This window comes from Nicotiana tabacum, chromosome 7, assembly GCF_000715075.1.
Source record: "Nicotiana tabacum cultivar K326 chromosome 7, ASM71507v2, whole genome shotgun sequence".
In the NCBI taxonomy this organism is placed as follows: domain Eukaryota; kingdom Viridiplantae; phylum Streptophyta; class Magnoliopsida; order Solanales; family Solanaceae; genus Nicotiana; species Nicotiana tabacum.
The window spans coordinates 135,174,464-135,190,217 of record NC_134086.1 but is presented as its reverse complement, the minus strand read 5'-3'; the positions used below and the strand labels follow the sequence as shown (position 1 = coordinate 135,190,217).

At 34.3% G+C, this 15,754-nt stretch overlaps 2 protein-coding genes across 2 annotated transcripts; one reads left to right on the top strand and one right to left on the bottom strand.

Annotated features, from left to right (window-relative positions):
* Positions 1-424: 424 nt before the first annotated feature.
* LOC107832749 (uncharacterized) lies at positions 425-4,571 on the bottom strand. The gene is made up of 4 exons (XM_016660622.2): positions 4,095-4,571; positions 3,723-3,923; positions 1,047-1,070; positions 425-943 (listed from the first exon to the last, which is right to left on the bottom strand). The coding sequence occupies exons 2-4, from the start codon at positions 3,910-3,912 to the stop codon at positions 645-647; spliced, it is 513 nt and encodes a 170-aa protein (XP_016516108.1). The 5' UTR covers positions 3,913-3,923; positions 4,095-4,571; the 3' UTR covers positions 425-644.
* A 4,077-nt stretch (positions 4,572-8,648) lies between these two features.
* On the top strand, positions 8,649-11,893 carry LOC107802817 (receptor like protein 27-like). Its single transcript, XM_016626397.2, has one exon. It carries the CDS (start codon positions 8,936-8,938, stop codon positions 11,747-11,749), a length of 2,814 nt encoding a protein of 937 aa, XP_016481883.2. The 5' UTR covers positions 8,649-8,935; the 3' UTR covers positions 11,750-11,893.
* The last annotated feature ends 3,861 nt before the right edge of the window (positions 11,894-15,754 follow it).

Below are 15,754 nucleotides of genomic sequence, written 5' to 3'. Positions count from 1 at the left end.
TTGTAATACCATGCTTAAGCGATAAATTTATATGAGAATCTGTATTGATTAAATATGGTTTAGTTACAAGTGTATTTAAGAAACTTTTACCGTATGTAATTGTTAAGTTGGTGTATGACACAGAAATTTCTCAAATATTATTCTATTACTGGACTCCCAAAAGTGCAATATGTACTCACATGGCAGCGACAACAACAACAACCTAGTGTATTCCCACAAATGGTATCTGAGGAGGGTGAGATATACACAACCTTACCCCTACACGGGTGGCAGCAAGATGACCAAAATAGGCAGGTATCATATCAAATCAAATGTTGTCCCCAAGTCAAGACCAAAATAGGCAGGTAACATATCAAATCAAATGTTGTCCCCAAGTCAAGAAAATTCGTGCCACAAGTATGCTGCTCCAAATTGGAACCACACATGTTCACTAAGATATGAATTGTAATAACACCACTTAACTTTTAATAAACCAATTAACTGAAATCAACATAATCTGAAGTACAAAGAATGAAAACCTAAGACCAAAAGCATAAACCATATTCACAAAAAGGGTGTACACAGAAAGAGGCATACAAGGGCATGTCTATTCTCTACCGGACAACAAAATTTGAGTAGTTATTTTCCTTTGAATAAATTCTTTACTAGTCCTTCCAGCCAAACTCAATGGCTCGTGCCTCCCATAATGCAGAGAGCTTGCGCTCTTCTATCAAAGCAGCTTCAGCCTTCTCCCTACCTCCCTCACATGTATCTATCCCTATGTTGCACTTCTCTGATTCTTTTTGGTAGTGTGAAGATGCTCTTTTCGCGCTCATAATTAGAGCCTTGGTGCGATCCAAAACGTCATTAGTAACATTCTTCTGCAAGTTAATCTCCTCTGACAGTAAAGTTGCAATATCCTTCTTCATCTCTTCATTCATTTGAGGATCATCTTTACCACAGTCTGCATCCACAAAAAACAAAGTAATGCTAGGATTTGAAGAAGCAGCTTAAACCAAGTTAAACCACTCAACTTTTTCAGGGATTAAATGAAGCAGTGAACTAACCTGCCAATGAGCTGTTTAAGATGTCTGCAAAACAACACATAATAGGAGATGAGAATCATCAGGAAAGAGGGGAAAATACAATAAAAAGAACATCAAGGATGTCAATTCTGTGTTGTTGGATAAAAGTATTTCCAACAGTTATGCTGTTTTTCCAACATCAAACTGCAAGAGAAAACAGGAACCACTGAATAAAGATACACCTTAAGGGGATTTTGAAGGCATCCAGTAGTTCCTGTTATAATAACTTATACGTAACCAATCCTCCTCCTCTTCAAAAGTAGAGTACATCTACTCTTAGTTGATTTTGAAGGCATTCAGTCGCTCCAATCAGGCTAAGGGGATAAATCATTTCAGTGAACTCTTGGAAAAACTCTTTCTTGAACCTTCTCTTGTACTGCTTTTTGCTGATGTAATTTTATCAAAAAGCTCTTATTTTTAAAGAAGCTTGACTGACATAAAGAATTTCTCCCCTGTACCAGTAACATGTAATAGTTCCTCTTTCAGTACACTAATTCTCATATGAACCTTGAATTAGAAATTTCACTTATAGGGCATTTCGCTAACATTTTGTTTTAAACTTGAAACCAGTACCTGTTCTCAACAAATTCCACTAACTTCTTGTCAATTTCCCGGAAGACCTAACTTAAGATCAACTGCCTGAACTCCTCGTTACGAATTTGGAAGTATAACTATACACAACATTTGTTTTTTTTTTGTTTCAATAACCGTGGTGTACCAACCAACTTGCTCTCAATCCACTTGGTAGGGGTGGACTTTCGGTACTTCGGTATGATATTTAAGAATTTTGGTACGGTACTTCAATATACGGTTTATCAATCATGCATACCAAATACCGTACCAAAATAGTTCGGTACGGTTCGGTATTTTCTTGTTTAGTTCGGTATGGTTTTCGTACGGTTTTGGTATCGTACTAAGTCTTTGTAAATGAAAAAGTGGTAAATTTTAATTCAAGATTTCACATAAGAATATAAGATCAGTTTTTCTAATGCGTTTTGTTCTGGATTTCCAGAGGTAAAGATCTGTTTTTGTAATGCATTTTCCAAGGAAAGAACTAGAGGTAAAGCAGAAACGGCAACCACACTACACTAATTCAGAGAGGAATGGCAATTTGAAGCACAAAAAACTAGGCTACATCACTATGTTCCACAAACCTTGGGATAATAGTCCAAAAAGGGGATGTCTGTAAGCATGGATTTATCTTATTTGGACAATTTATAGTTTTAATGTGCTATGGAGGCATCACATAGTACATAACCAACGCGCATAGGTATCTGAAGACAAAAAGAAAGTTCTCCAACGGTAGGATAAAAAATTAGTACACTGTCATAAAATTGAAGAAACCTTCCTCAAATGATGACCTGGTTATATCTCTAACAAGAATGTTTGCATTTTTAGAGTAAGAAATATCCTTTTTATAAGGTTTCGGAAACAACAGAAACCTCTATTTGTTTAAAGATCAACTTCCTCCTTTTTCAAAAGTTTGGTACTTCGGTATTTCGGTTTACCGAAGTATCGAAAGTTCAATACCGAGAATCGTACCGAAGTACCGAACTTTTGAAAAAATTACACCGAATAACTGATGAACCGATACCAAAATACCGAACTAATTCAATCCAGTCCGTTTTTTCGGATTTTATGCCCACCCCTAATCCACCAAGGCATAGACGGGAAGAAATAAGTTAGTCTTTACCAAGACGATAGTTTTTACCAGCATTTGGTTTTGTACCAGGACGATATAGTCTTTAAATATATAACACAATTCACTCCTTCGAGTTACTTCTGTCATGATTATTCTCTTGCCACACTCAAACAGGAACATATGGTACCTCCAAAGTTTCATTCACATCTAGTTTTAGTTTATTCTCCACCTTATACAAATGGTAACAACTAACAAGCAAGGTCATATAAATTTGAGGATTCCACCAGTTTTTTCAAATCGTTAATAGAAAAACAAATCAATAATTCACAAATTTTGATGACAAGCCAACCCCATGAAGGCATCTACATTACCTTATCAAAAAGAAAGAAAATATTCCCATGAAGGTTATAAAGTTTTCTGTTTAAAGAATCAATTCATGTCCCCAGAGAAAATTCCACATATACATCACATATCTGAATAAAACGAGTGCAGACCTAGATTAAAGACATGAAAAGTCACTTTATGTAATGACGGATTTGGTGTGGTGGCGTAGGGTAGAGGTAAGGTCCGCGTACATTCTACCTTTCCCGGACCCCACTAGTGGAATTCTAGTGGGTGGTTGTTGTTGTTATACTTTTTTTTATATAATAAGTCTACTATCTATCCTATTTTTTCTTAGTAATGTTGCAAGAATTATTCTTCATATTGTTGGTGCGTGATATCCTGAAACGACGGCAAAAGATACAATCTATTCAAACATTGTATTCATCTAACAATACAGTACAATACGACACATTATAAAACGACATATAACAACCATCCAAACAAGCTGTTAAGCAGCATTTCAACTTTAAATGAACCGATGAATGCAACATGCTTCAATATGTAATCAGGCATTATGTTTAGTCACTAGGATCAAATTAGGCAACATAAGTACACATCCTATACATTTTTGGTCCATCAACAGGCATTTGGTAGATAAGCAAGACTTAGCATACAAAGAAAGATGAACTGACCTAAAGGCAAGGAGAGCATGGATTCTTCCTCACAATCACAGAAACAAGGAGGACATGAATCCAAAGCCTTAGAAGAGTGGCGCAATCTTGGTGGTCTGACTATGTAAACAACCAGAAACAAACCCAACAGAACCATAACAAATCTCACTGTCCCCCTACTAGAGGACCTCTGGTCTGATGGGTAAGCCATAAAAAGTTCTCCTAAAACAACAGCAGAAATTCCAAAAACCCAACTGTCAGTGTAATAGAAACAAACAAATAGGACAAACCAAATCTTTTTATTTTCAAAATGAAATTACAAGAAGACAACAAAAGAACAAATCTGAAAACCCCAATTTCACATTTCATCCAAAAAACTATCATTTTTCATACCTGGGTCAAAAGAGATCAAAACTTTATTACATAATCTTTAACTCAAACTCAATCATTTGAGCAAGTCTGAATAAAACCCACTTTAATAAAATGGGTGTATATCTGTCTAAATGCCTTATGAACCACCAAATGAAAAAGACTTTAAAAAGCAGAAAGTGATTGTAGTGAGCAGTAAGCTCAATATTCTAAGAGACAGAGAGGCTAATCAAAAACCAAATGTTGGCTGAAGTGTTTTGAGTTATTATTAGGGAAAGTAAAAGTGACTCAGATCCCAAAAAGGAGAGAAACGAAAATTATGGGGTTCTTTACAGATGCAACATTACTAGAACAGTTGTGAAGAGAGAAAATCGGAGACATTATATGTAGTGAAGAAGAAGTCTCTGCTTTTTAATGAAAGTAGTAAAGGTAGTGTTTGATCATGATTCAAACACTAGAATAGGTGATTTAGACGTAATCACATTTGAATTAAAGTTAATCAAAACCGGGAAATGTGGTTGTGGGGAAGCTAGAGTAGTTATATTATTTAATGGACCAATCTGGTACAGGCATGTCATTTATTGTTCCTGATTTTGCTACATTGGCCCATATTTTAGAGAAAGAATTAACTTAAATAGTCGTCCACCAAACTGCTTAAATTAAATATAATTGTTGGATGTATCATTCATATATATAATTTATGTATAATCGTGTATAATTAATAAATAATCTATGTATATCGATTAGGAAAAGTAAAAACGAATTTGATCAGCTATTTGTGTAAAGATCCTTATTTTTAAATCATACCATTATTCACTCATCCTAAACTCCTCCCCCACCCCCTTCCCTAGCTCCATAGTTGGACTAGTCACTGGCTAGAGGTCGACCAACCCACCGGCAACGAAAAATGTTATATAAAAAGGACTAAAAGGATCCTATTCTAAAGAGAAGGACGGAGGAGTAGCCCTCCCCTCCTGGCCCCCGCCCCAAACCCTAAAAAAATTTATGATATAACACTACGAATTATTGAATTTGAAAAGGCAAATTAGACCTCAACAAGCGGCATTTCCTCCTATTGAAAATGGGCCAAGCCGACCTGGAACAATTGACTACAAGTGATTATGTGATGCCCCGTTATTTTACTATTTATCCTCTACATGCATTTAATGCTTATATTGTGCTAAAGTATGACTATAACTTGTAAAAGATTTCACGAGTATGTTGGAGGTGTGAGATGTTGGATGGGTGCTTGAGGCTGAATTTAGTATGGCTGGGATAGCATGGGTGTTTGATGCAAGGTAGTAAGGTAGCGCCCAGAAAATATAGAAGCTATTTAAAATTATGTATCGAAAAAAGAGAAAAGTAAAAATATAAAAAGCAATAAATAAATAAACAGGCGTTCCTAAAAGATTGTTTGTATTGTTCCTGAAGGAGACCAACCATTTAATGTGAATGTAATCATAAATAACTCTTTCACATGATATATTACCCACATACAAATTTAACTAATCCAACCAAACAAGTCTATATATTATTAAAAGGAGAGGAAAAAGCCTTCTCCTTAAGTCAAGTGGCAGCCTAGAAAAAAGACACTTGACATAATTAATTATTTAGTTAATATTTAGTTATTGGTTATTTTTTTGAATTTAAATAACTATAAAAAAATGAAAATAAGAAAAAAAATTAACAATTTAAATTGGGGAGTAGTTTCTTCCTAATATATATATATTAATTCACTCATAGATTTTCTTCTAAATTACCTAGAAATATGGAGGTAAAAAATTAATTAAAAAACTATAATTGGGAAAAATAAAAATATATAAAAACGTAAATTGAGATAACCTATGACTATTTATACTTTGAAGTAAGTTAAAATATAAAATAAAACTAAAATTTACTTATGCTATTAAAGATTTATTGACTTCAAAAATTAAAATATTCAAGCAGTAAAATAAGATCTTACATAAAGTATATAATTATTTATAAGATAAGAAAAAACTTAAATATTTGTATCTTCTATATATATTATATTAAAAGGAAGGTAGTGAGGCATGACATTAAGCCAAGGGGCATATTCAGAAAATGTCACTTAACATTTTTAAGATATAATGTAAATAGATTTTTAGACAAATTTAATAAGGATTAAAACAAATTAGATTTGATCAAATTTAATTTATGGTAGAAATCAATTAAAATTGACTCACATTCTTATAGTAAATAAATTTTGATAGCTTTCCAAATATAATAATTCACTAACCACTTGATCTGTTTTCTTTTCTTTCATTTCATAATTTTATTATTTTTAGAAATAGTACATAGAGAAATAAAATGATAATGAAAACATTATCATCAGATATAATGTGTTCAAACAAATAAGAAATTAACTTTTATGATTAATACTAAAATAAGAGTGGTAGAAATAGATACTAAATTAAACAAGCTAATGAAAGCCACATAACAATGTAATAATATTATTTGTTTAAGAATAGAATAGCAAAAATAAGGAATAAATAGAGAGAAATTAATCAAATCTTTCATCATAAAGAAAATGATAAAACTTATTTAAATTTGAGAAGAGAAAATTGTTATTTATCTATTATGATAAGAAATATCATATTGTGGATAATACCACGCAACTTATGTCTAACAGATAAAATAAGAATTTAAAAATATTTAAAATAAATTAGAAATAACGTGAGAATATTTATGCTAAGAATTGGTTTAGAAAATAAAATAAAGTGAAATAAAATAATTAAAAATACTATTGATAAATTTAAATAACTTAAGAATTCAAGAAATATTTTAAAAATAAAATAGATATTTATTTTAATATTAAAAAATTTCTGAATTATCTATATTATATTAAAGGATAGTAATGGATAATAATACTAAATAAAGTGGCACCAGAAATTAAAGTCTTGCTAGATATAGAATTAAAATTTAAAAATATAAAATAAATATCTAATATAAGTAATTTTATTAACTAAAATTAAAAGTCAAATTTTGTATGTTGAAACTAAAAGAGAATTTTTTTTATTGTATGTAATACAAAAAATAAATATAAGAAAACTTAATAGATTTGGAATATAATAATCAAAGAACTTATATATTAATATTTTATACTAATCAAAGTTACAACTTAAAGTCAAATATGATATTATTTTGATTACGGGTAAAATACTAATTAAAAATTTCTTAATAGGGAAGAGACTGTATAAAGAAAAAAATAGATACAATGTGAGAATATTTATACTTTAAATTAATTTAAAATAAAATAAAGTAAATAATTGAATTATTTTCAAAAATATTATTGATAGATTTAAATAGTAAAATAGATTTGAGTAAGAGGATAAAAGCATAAAATATATTAAATTTCAAGAATAGAAAATATATTATAATTATTAAAAGGATAATAAGCAAAATATAAAGTCAATTAGTAAGCCGAAAAAATCACATGAAAGTATAATAATATTAAATAATAAATAATACAATAATTATAAGCAAAGAACAAAAAAAATTGTGTAAAATTTAAAAGAATAAGACTTATTAAAACTTGAGATAAAAAATAAACTAATACTGAAAATTTTATTAAAATAATATAATTTAATATGTTCAAACGAGACAAATCACCACATGACATAGTTAGTAATTTTTAATATTGATAACGAAACGAAATTCAAGTACTAAAATTAACCTATTGGATTATATAAATATAGAAAAAGAAAACAGGTTATCCACTATGAGATTTGCGAAATAGTTTCATGTCTTGCTTCTTAATTAATATATAATGATTATCAATAAATTTTATCTGGAAGGTTTATATTTTAAAGTTATTTATACATAATTCAAATAATCAAAATCACAACCCGACATGATTTGTGTCCGCGCATCGCGCGAGTACTAATACTAGTTTATATTTAAAAAGAAAGAATAAAAGAAAATAACCTCTCGGCCTCATAATCCTTATTAGGATTGCTTCTTTTTGTAAAGCAAGTGTGAAAGACAAGCTTGTATTTTGCACCCAAAGGTGTGATCCCATGGCTAATAAAATGGGTGAGAACCATAAGGTCTCAGGTTCAAATTTCAACGGAGGCAAAAACTAGGTGATTCCTTCCAATTTGTCTAAACCTTGATGGACAAAGTTATTTGGTATCTTATGTTGGTGAGAGGTGACAGATATCTCATAAAATTAATCGAGCCCAAGGTGTCATGTGTTTGTTAGGAATGAGGATGAGTATTTAACAATAACTCAGTGGAATCAAAGGGCAATGAAACAAATTAAACAGTCAAGAAAAAAAAACAGAGAAGAAAATCAGTAAATGTGATATCAGAAGATTGCTACACTGTGAAGCTTCCTCAAGGGTTATATGGACTGAGACGACACGGTATTTAAAACATAAATTAAAGTGCCATGCATCATCTTGTCTACTGATGTCTGTTTCCTCCACCCTATAGCAAATAGATAAATGATTAATCATCGTACTGCTAGCAAAAGGATAAGAAAGAAGGCCTAATATCAAGAAAAGCATCACGTTGCTTATTTCACGGGGATGATCCCACATGCCTTAGATAAATTTATTGCTATTAAAAGCTTCAACTTTCCTTTCTGGTCATAGTTCCACACGGTTTCACAACGCTTTTCAAATATAAATTAACTGCCATGCATCATCTTCTTCTACTTAAAATACGCAAATTATCAATCGTTTAGCTGCCAAAACATAATATAATAAAAGCTAACATCGACAAATAAATCCACATTGTTTATTCCCACGAGGATGACCCCACATCATCATGCAAGTTTATTCCTATTTTAGACGTTGCAGATCAGCAGAAGCCTCAATTTTCCCTTTCTGCTCACAGTCCAAATGAGAAGTCAAATGTTTTCCCAGCTCTTCTTCATCCTACTACTCTCTATCTGCAATAAAATGAATGATGCAATGGCAGCTAATTCCAGCAAATGTCTTGAGGATCAGAAGATGTTGCTGCTGCAGCTCAGAAATAATCTTACTTATAATTCTGAAGTATCCACCAAGCTGGTTAAGTGGGATCAGAGGATTGACTGCTGTCAATGGCAGGGCATCACCTGCAATGATGCAGGGCAAGTTATTGGTCTTGACCTTAGCTATGAATCGTTCTCGGGCAGTATCAACCCATTAGCAAATCTTAAGTTTCTCTCCGTTATCCGTCTTGATGTGAACAATTTATCTGCTCCAATTCCAGAGTTCTTTTTGGACTTTTCCAATCTAACTGTCTTGAGTCTAAGTTCCTGCAACTTGATAGGAGAAGTGCCTCAGAGGATATTCCAGGTACCAACTCTACAGACTATTGACTTATCACAAAATGAAATGCTTGGAGGTTCTTTACCTGAATTTCCTTCAAATGGATCTCTACACACTCTGGATCTAAGCTATACAGGACTCTCAGGAAGTATACCCACGTCCATTGAGAACCTTAGCATGTTGTCGCATGTTGACCTTAAGTTATGTAATTTTACAGGTCCAATTCCATCTTCTATGGAAAATCTTACCCAGCTTTCTTATCTGGATTTCACCTGGAATAGCTTCACTGGTTCTTTCCCAACTTTTAAACTGTCCAAGAACCTCACTTCTATAGCCTCTGCTGGAAATAATTTGACAGGAATATCATCTGACTGGGAAGGCCATGAGAATCTTAAATATCTTGACTTGGGTAACAATTCACTTTCGGGGCTCATTCCAGCGTCATTGTTTTACCTACCCTCACTTGTGGGTTTAAATCTGGCCAACAACAAATTTTCTGGCAAAATAACTGAATTACAAAATGTTACTTCTCCACTAGTAATTCTTGACTTGAGTGCCAACAAATTGGAAGGGCCAATACCTGAGTTTTTCTTTGAGCTACACGAGCTCGGAACTCTTACACTTTCATCCAACAACTTCAATGGAACTGTGCACTTAAAGAAGTATACAAAGCTCAATAACCTTGGAAGCCTTGATCTATCCCACAACAGCTTATCAATTGACACAAATATAAGTGAATCAGACCTTGCTTTGCTCCCCCAGCTTAGTGGTTTATTCTTGGTGTCGTGCCACCTGCAGAATATCTCCTTTCTCAAGAACCAATCCAGCTTGCAGATGCTAGATCTCTCAAGCAGCCAACTTACTGGTGAAATACCAAACTGGTTGTGGGAAATCAATGATGGAAATCTCCGTTTTCTGAATCTTTCTGGCAATCGATTCACGCATTTTCAAGAGCCTTATAGATTTGGCATTCTAGATTTCCTTGATCTGCATTCAAATCTGCTCACTGGAAATATTCCACTACCACCAATAGCAGCTAAATACGTGGACTTCTCCAACAATAACTTTGCTACGTTGATGCCGCCTGACATTGGCAATTATCTTGAAATTGCTTGGTTCTTCTCAATTGCAAACAACCAAGTTATTGGCAATATCCCTTCTTCAATCTGCAAGGACAGATATCTTGAAGTACTTGATTTGTCTAACAATAGATTGAATGGCACAATACCACCATGTTTGGCAGAATTGAGCAGCACACTGAAAGTATTGAACCTGGGGAAAAACAAACTTGCAGGAAATATACCTCGAAATATTTCTCATAATTGTCAGTTACAAAGCCTTGATCTCAGTCAGAATCTCTTATCAGGTCAGCTTCCCCGTTCTTTGTCCAACTGCACAAATCTAAAGCTAATGAATCTGGGAAACAACAAGATCAGGGATACCTTCCCCTGTTGGTTGAGGAACTTATCCAATTTGCGCATACTTGCATTGCGCTTCAATCGTTTCCATGGGAACATTGATTGCTCTGGAATGAGTTCCAACTGGACAGCTCTTCAAATCATCGACCTAGCATCCAATAATTTAGGGGGCATTCTGTCCCGAAATTCATTCTTGGAGCTAAATGCAATGACTGTTGATCCAGCTATAGCGCATTCACACTTTGATCACTTGCATTTTGAGTCTGTATCTGTTAGTCCAATTTACTATCAGGATACAGTCGGTCTTTTTCTTAAAGGACAAAATGTTACATTGGCAAAGATCCCCGTCTTCTTCACCTCCATCGATTTTTCAAGTAACAATTTTGTGGGGGACATACCGGAGACAGTTGGAGATCTCAAATCACTTTATCTGCTGAATATTTCACACAACAATCTCACAGGTCAAATCCCTCCAGCATTTGGAAATCTGAAGCAATTGGGATCACTGGACCTGTCATTCAACAATTTAGATGGAAATATCCCAGAAAAGCTTGCTAGCCTCACATTTCTTTCCGTCTTAAATTTATCATATAATGAACTGGTTGGAGTGATACCACGAAGTACCCAATTTGATACCTTTGCGGAAAGTTTCAGAGGAAACAAGGGGCTATGCGGGTTCCAGCTGAATAGAACTTGCAAAAATATTTCAGCAGTAGCACCTTCAGAGCCAGAATTTGAGGAGGAGAATTTATTTTCAAGGACAGAGATTTATTTAAGCGTTATGTTAGGATTTGCTGTTGGCATTGGGATCATCTTTCTACCACTTTTGTTCTCTAAAAGATGGAACCAGTCGTACAACAAACTAGTTGACAGATGGATTTTAAGGATATTTGAGCAACGAGATCAAGATGGGAGAAAGAGTAAGAGCATTAGCGAACCATCTTGGAAGAAGACAACGGGGAAATCAACAGGCAGTCATTAGGTTCACGAAATGATTGTAGAGAAAGGTTTATGTTTCTTATTCTATTGGCCTAGATAACAGTTTTGAGCTGAAATCCTTCCTATTTTTTTGAAGCAATTGCAGTACATTCCTCCATCTTGTCATACTTCAGTATATAATTGTTTCCACTGTGAGTTATCAGTGTTTCGCTGTTGCTGGTCCATTCATTTTGATTGCTACTTATTAGATAGCAAAGTAGTTTGTCAACCTATAAGATAAAAAATTTAAATTTAAAAAGACGCAATCTTGCTTTCTACTTTGTAATTGTAGTGAACATCAGTGCATATTCATAACGAACCTGATAACTACTATACTGACTTAGTCAAAGTAAAACCGGCAACAAGCACGTTCTTCCCCTGAAAGTGAATGATTTGTAGAAAAATCCATCTAAATAAGCAGTTTAAAACTTTTATTGCAGCAAGTAGAGAAAGAATGTCCTAATGGATATTCATGTAAGGCTCTCAAAAAGTAAACCAAAGCATAGCATTGTCAGAAGCTAAAAAGGAAAATAGTATTACCTCAGTTCAACTTCGAAGAAGCATTTCAACAAGCACCTGTTCGGCTGCTCGGCACTAGGCAGGTGAGAGTTGTATTCATGCTACAAGAGTTAGAATTGAGCTTTTAGAATGTGGTCTCTTTATTAGTACTATTTTTCTCTCTACTTAATATCCAGGTCAAGTCAAACTGGGTTGGAATTGCTGGATCTATCGAACAACCAAATCAGAGGTGAAATACCAAGCTGGATATGGAAACTTTTCACACAGAGAGCCATTCACTGATCTATCTCATAATCAATTCACACATTTACAAGCACCTTTTAGAGTTGGCTTTCTAAATTCCTTTGATATTCAAGCAAACCTGCTTCCCGGTGAAGTTCCATTACCACCATCTACAGCAGTATATGTGGACTTGTCTAGAAATAAATTTGATGGTTTTATCTCACCTGATTTCAGCAATCACCTCTCAAATGCCTGTTCTTCTCATTGCAAATAACAAACTCAGTGGTGCTATCCCTTCTTCAATATGCAGTGCGACCAATCTTGAAGTACTTGACTTGTCCAGCAATAGTTTGAATGGAAGTATACCATCATGCTTAGCTAAACAAAGCCTGACAGTACTGAACCTTGGAGGAAACCATATCAGAGGTAATATGTCTGGCAACTTTTCAGAGGAGTGTCGCTTGGAGACAATAGATCTAAGACATAATCACTTGGAATGGAAGATTTCTCGGTCTTTATCCAATTGCAGCAATCTAAAGGTATTAAACGTGGGGAGCAACAAGATAGGTGATACCTTTCCTTGTTGGTTGAGAAGGTTGTCCTATCTCCATGTACTTGTGTTACGCTTCAATAATTTCAATGGCAACATTGATTGCTCTGGGGTCAATTACACATGGCCTTCTCTCCAAATCATTGACCTAGCTTCCAATAATTTTAGGGGCATTCTGCCTAGAAATTTATTCTTGAAGCTGGAAGGTATGAAGGTTGACTCAGCATGATAGCGATATCACGCGTTGATCACCTGTATGCTGCCAACAGAGTTTCTTTTGGAGATGATTCAAGCGCACAAGTATCAGGATACAGTCACTCTTACTCTTAAGGGACAAGAAATGTCCGTGCCAAATATTTGGTTTACCTTCAACTTAATTGACTTTTCGAACAACAGTTTCGTTGGAGGAATCCCTGAGACAGTCGAAGAACTCAAATCTTTTATCTTCTAAACTAATCGCACAATGCTCTCACTGGCCAAATCCCACCTGCAATTGGAAATTTGAAGCAATTGGGATCACTAGACCTTTCATTCAATAAGTTAAACGGGCATGTCCCAGAGAAGCTCTCAGGCATCCCACATCTTTTCTTTCTTAAATTTATCATACAATGAACTTGTTGGAATGACCCCTCGAGGCGACCAAAATTCAAACCTTTTATGACAAATCATTCATGGGAAACAAGGGATTGCGCGGCTTCCCAATGAACAAAGCTTGCAATAAGGACAGAGAAGAAGCACCTGTGCAGCCAGCATCTGAAGACGAGCAAATGTTTAGCAAGGCTGACATTTATGTACCCTCTGCATTAGGCTTTGCAGTGGGTATGAGAATCATATTTCTCTCACTCTTGATTTCCAAAGGATGGAAAGGTTACAACAAGCTGGTTGACGGACTAACTTTCCGGGTATTTAGCAGGTTGATGTAAAGAAAAGACGTGGTACTAGCATTAGCGAACTATATTGGAAGAAGAAAGCAGGGAAATCCACAGCCAAGTTCCAAGTTTACGCAGATGATTAATGGCTTTCAGGTCTTTTATATCATAACATATCTCATTACATGTAGCTGAATAGACGCATTTCCATTGGCTGCAATGCCTGAACATTTCATTCCCAATTAGATTAATTGCAAATGAATATTGCTTCCCCCTTATTTATATATCTTTAGTTTGTTGCTGGCTAGATCAATAAACTCTTGATCAAATACGATAGTATAAAAAACCTATAAAGCAGCCTTTTAGGAAAGTGCAATGCGCTAATTGAAATGCATCATAGTTACAGCAAAGCATGCCCTTATATTAAGCCGGCATGTGTATTCTTTCGTTACCAGAAAGCTGTCTGAGGCATGACAGGCGTCTGGTGACCATAGGAAACATAAGTGAAGTCATGATCCAAAAAAGTCCTTTATACTAATAGATCACAATTCACAAAGAATTAGATTGTGGGATGAAGAATCCAACACAAAATGTTACTCCATCTTCCTTATTGGAATAAGGAGTAGAGATGTGGTACCATCAGTGCTTTAAAAGGCAATTTCAGGGCGAGCCCCAACGTGAGTCGCACCAAAAATGCCCCGAGGCGATGGTGTGAGGCGAAAGTCCCAAGAGGCGTACGCCCATCAATTTGGGGCGTAGGCCCGGGCATTCAAGATGTAAGTGTGGGCATTTGAGGAGCGTTTTTGTAGTGAGGCGTAAGTTCTGAGGACTTTTTAAAATTAAATTAAAATTTGTTGAATAAATACTTCATATAATACCCAAATTCTCAAAAGTCAAGCTTGTAATTCTCAAAAGTTTTAAAAGGAACTGAAATGTATTAAATTTAAAAGTCAAAACCTTTTTTATTGCTTGAAACCCTAATTTACGATCTTTCCCAATTCTTTATCTTGTCCGCTAGTCTGTTAATATCTTCCAAAAGCAACGAATATTTAATTTTTGTACAAATATAAAGAGAACTTCATTCTCCTTCATAACAATAAGTTCAAAGTTCAAATTGCAGGTTAATTGTCCTTTTTATTCCTCCATGTAGAAAACTTTATTCTTTTCGACTCAAGTTACTTGTGCTTGTAACTTACGTCCATGTTTTTAAAACGCATTGCCTTAAAACATAAGGCGTCTGATGCGTTTTAAATACACATGGGGCTTACGCCTTGCTAAGACATATGTAAAACGCATCGCCTTACGTCCATGCTTTTTAAAACACTGGGTACAATAAGTGAAAAAGGTGCGTTATGAAGTATTCTATTATATTAATGAAACTAAGTGAATTTAAGATATTTAACATTTTGCATAATAAATTGAAACCTAAACCTACATTTATGTCGTGCAACTTAGGGGAAAAAATATTTACATGCAAAACACACCGACTTTATTTTTTTCACTTTATTTACTTTGTGATAAACTTAGTTGTTTACCTCGAAAAATGGGTAGCAATTAAATGTAATTTGTGATTTTAAAGATATGTGATTCATTCTAATACTAGTGAATATTCAAGTAGTATCAAGTTTAAGCAAGAAAAATTGATAAACCAAACCATAGTTTCTGTAACAACAAGGACCTCGAGCTCGACTTTCTTGGGGGCCTCGAGGTCAGTTAAGAGTAATGAAATATGAATAATAAAGTAAAAATAATAAAGTTGAAGAACACTTGTTGAGCACGTTAAGCAAGAAAAATAGAGAAGAATATTCTATTGCTGTGAATAATCTAAGGTGGATCTTACAAAATGATT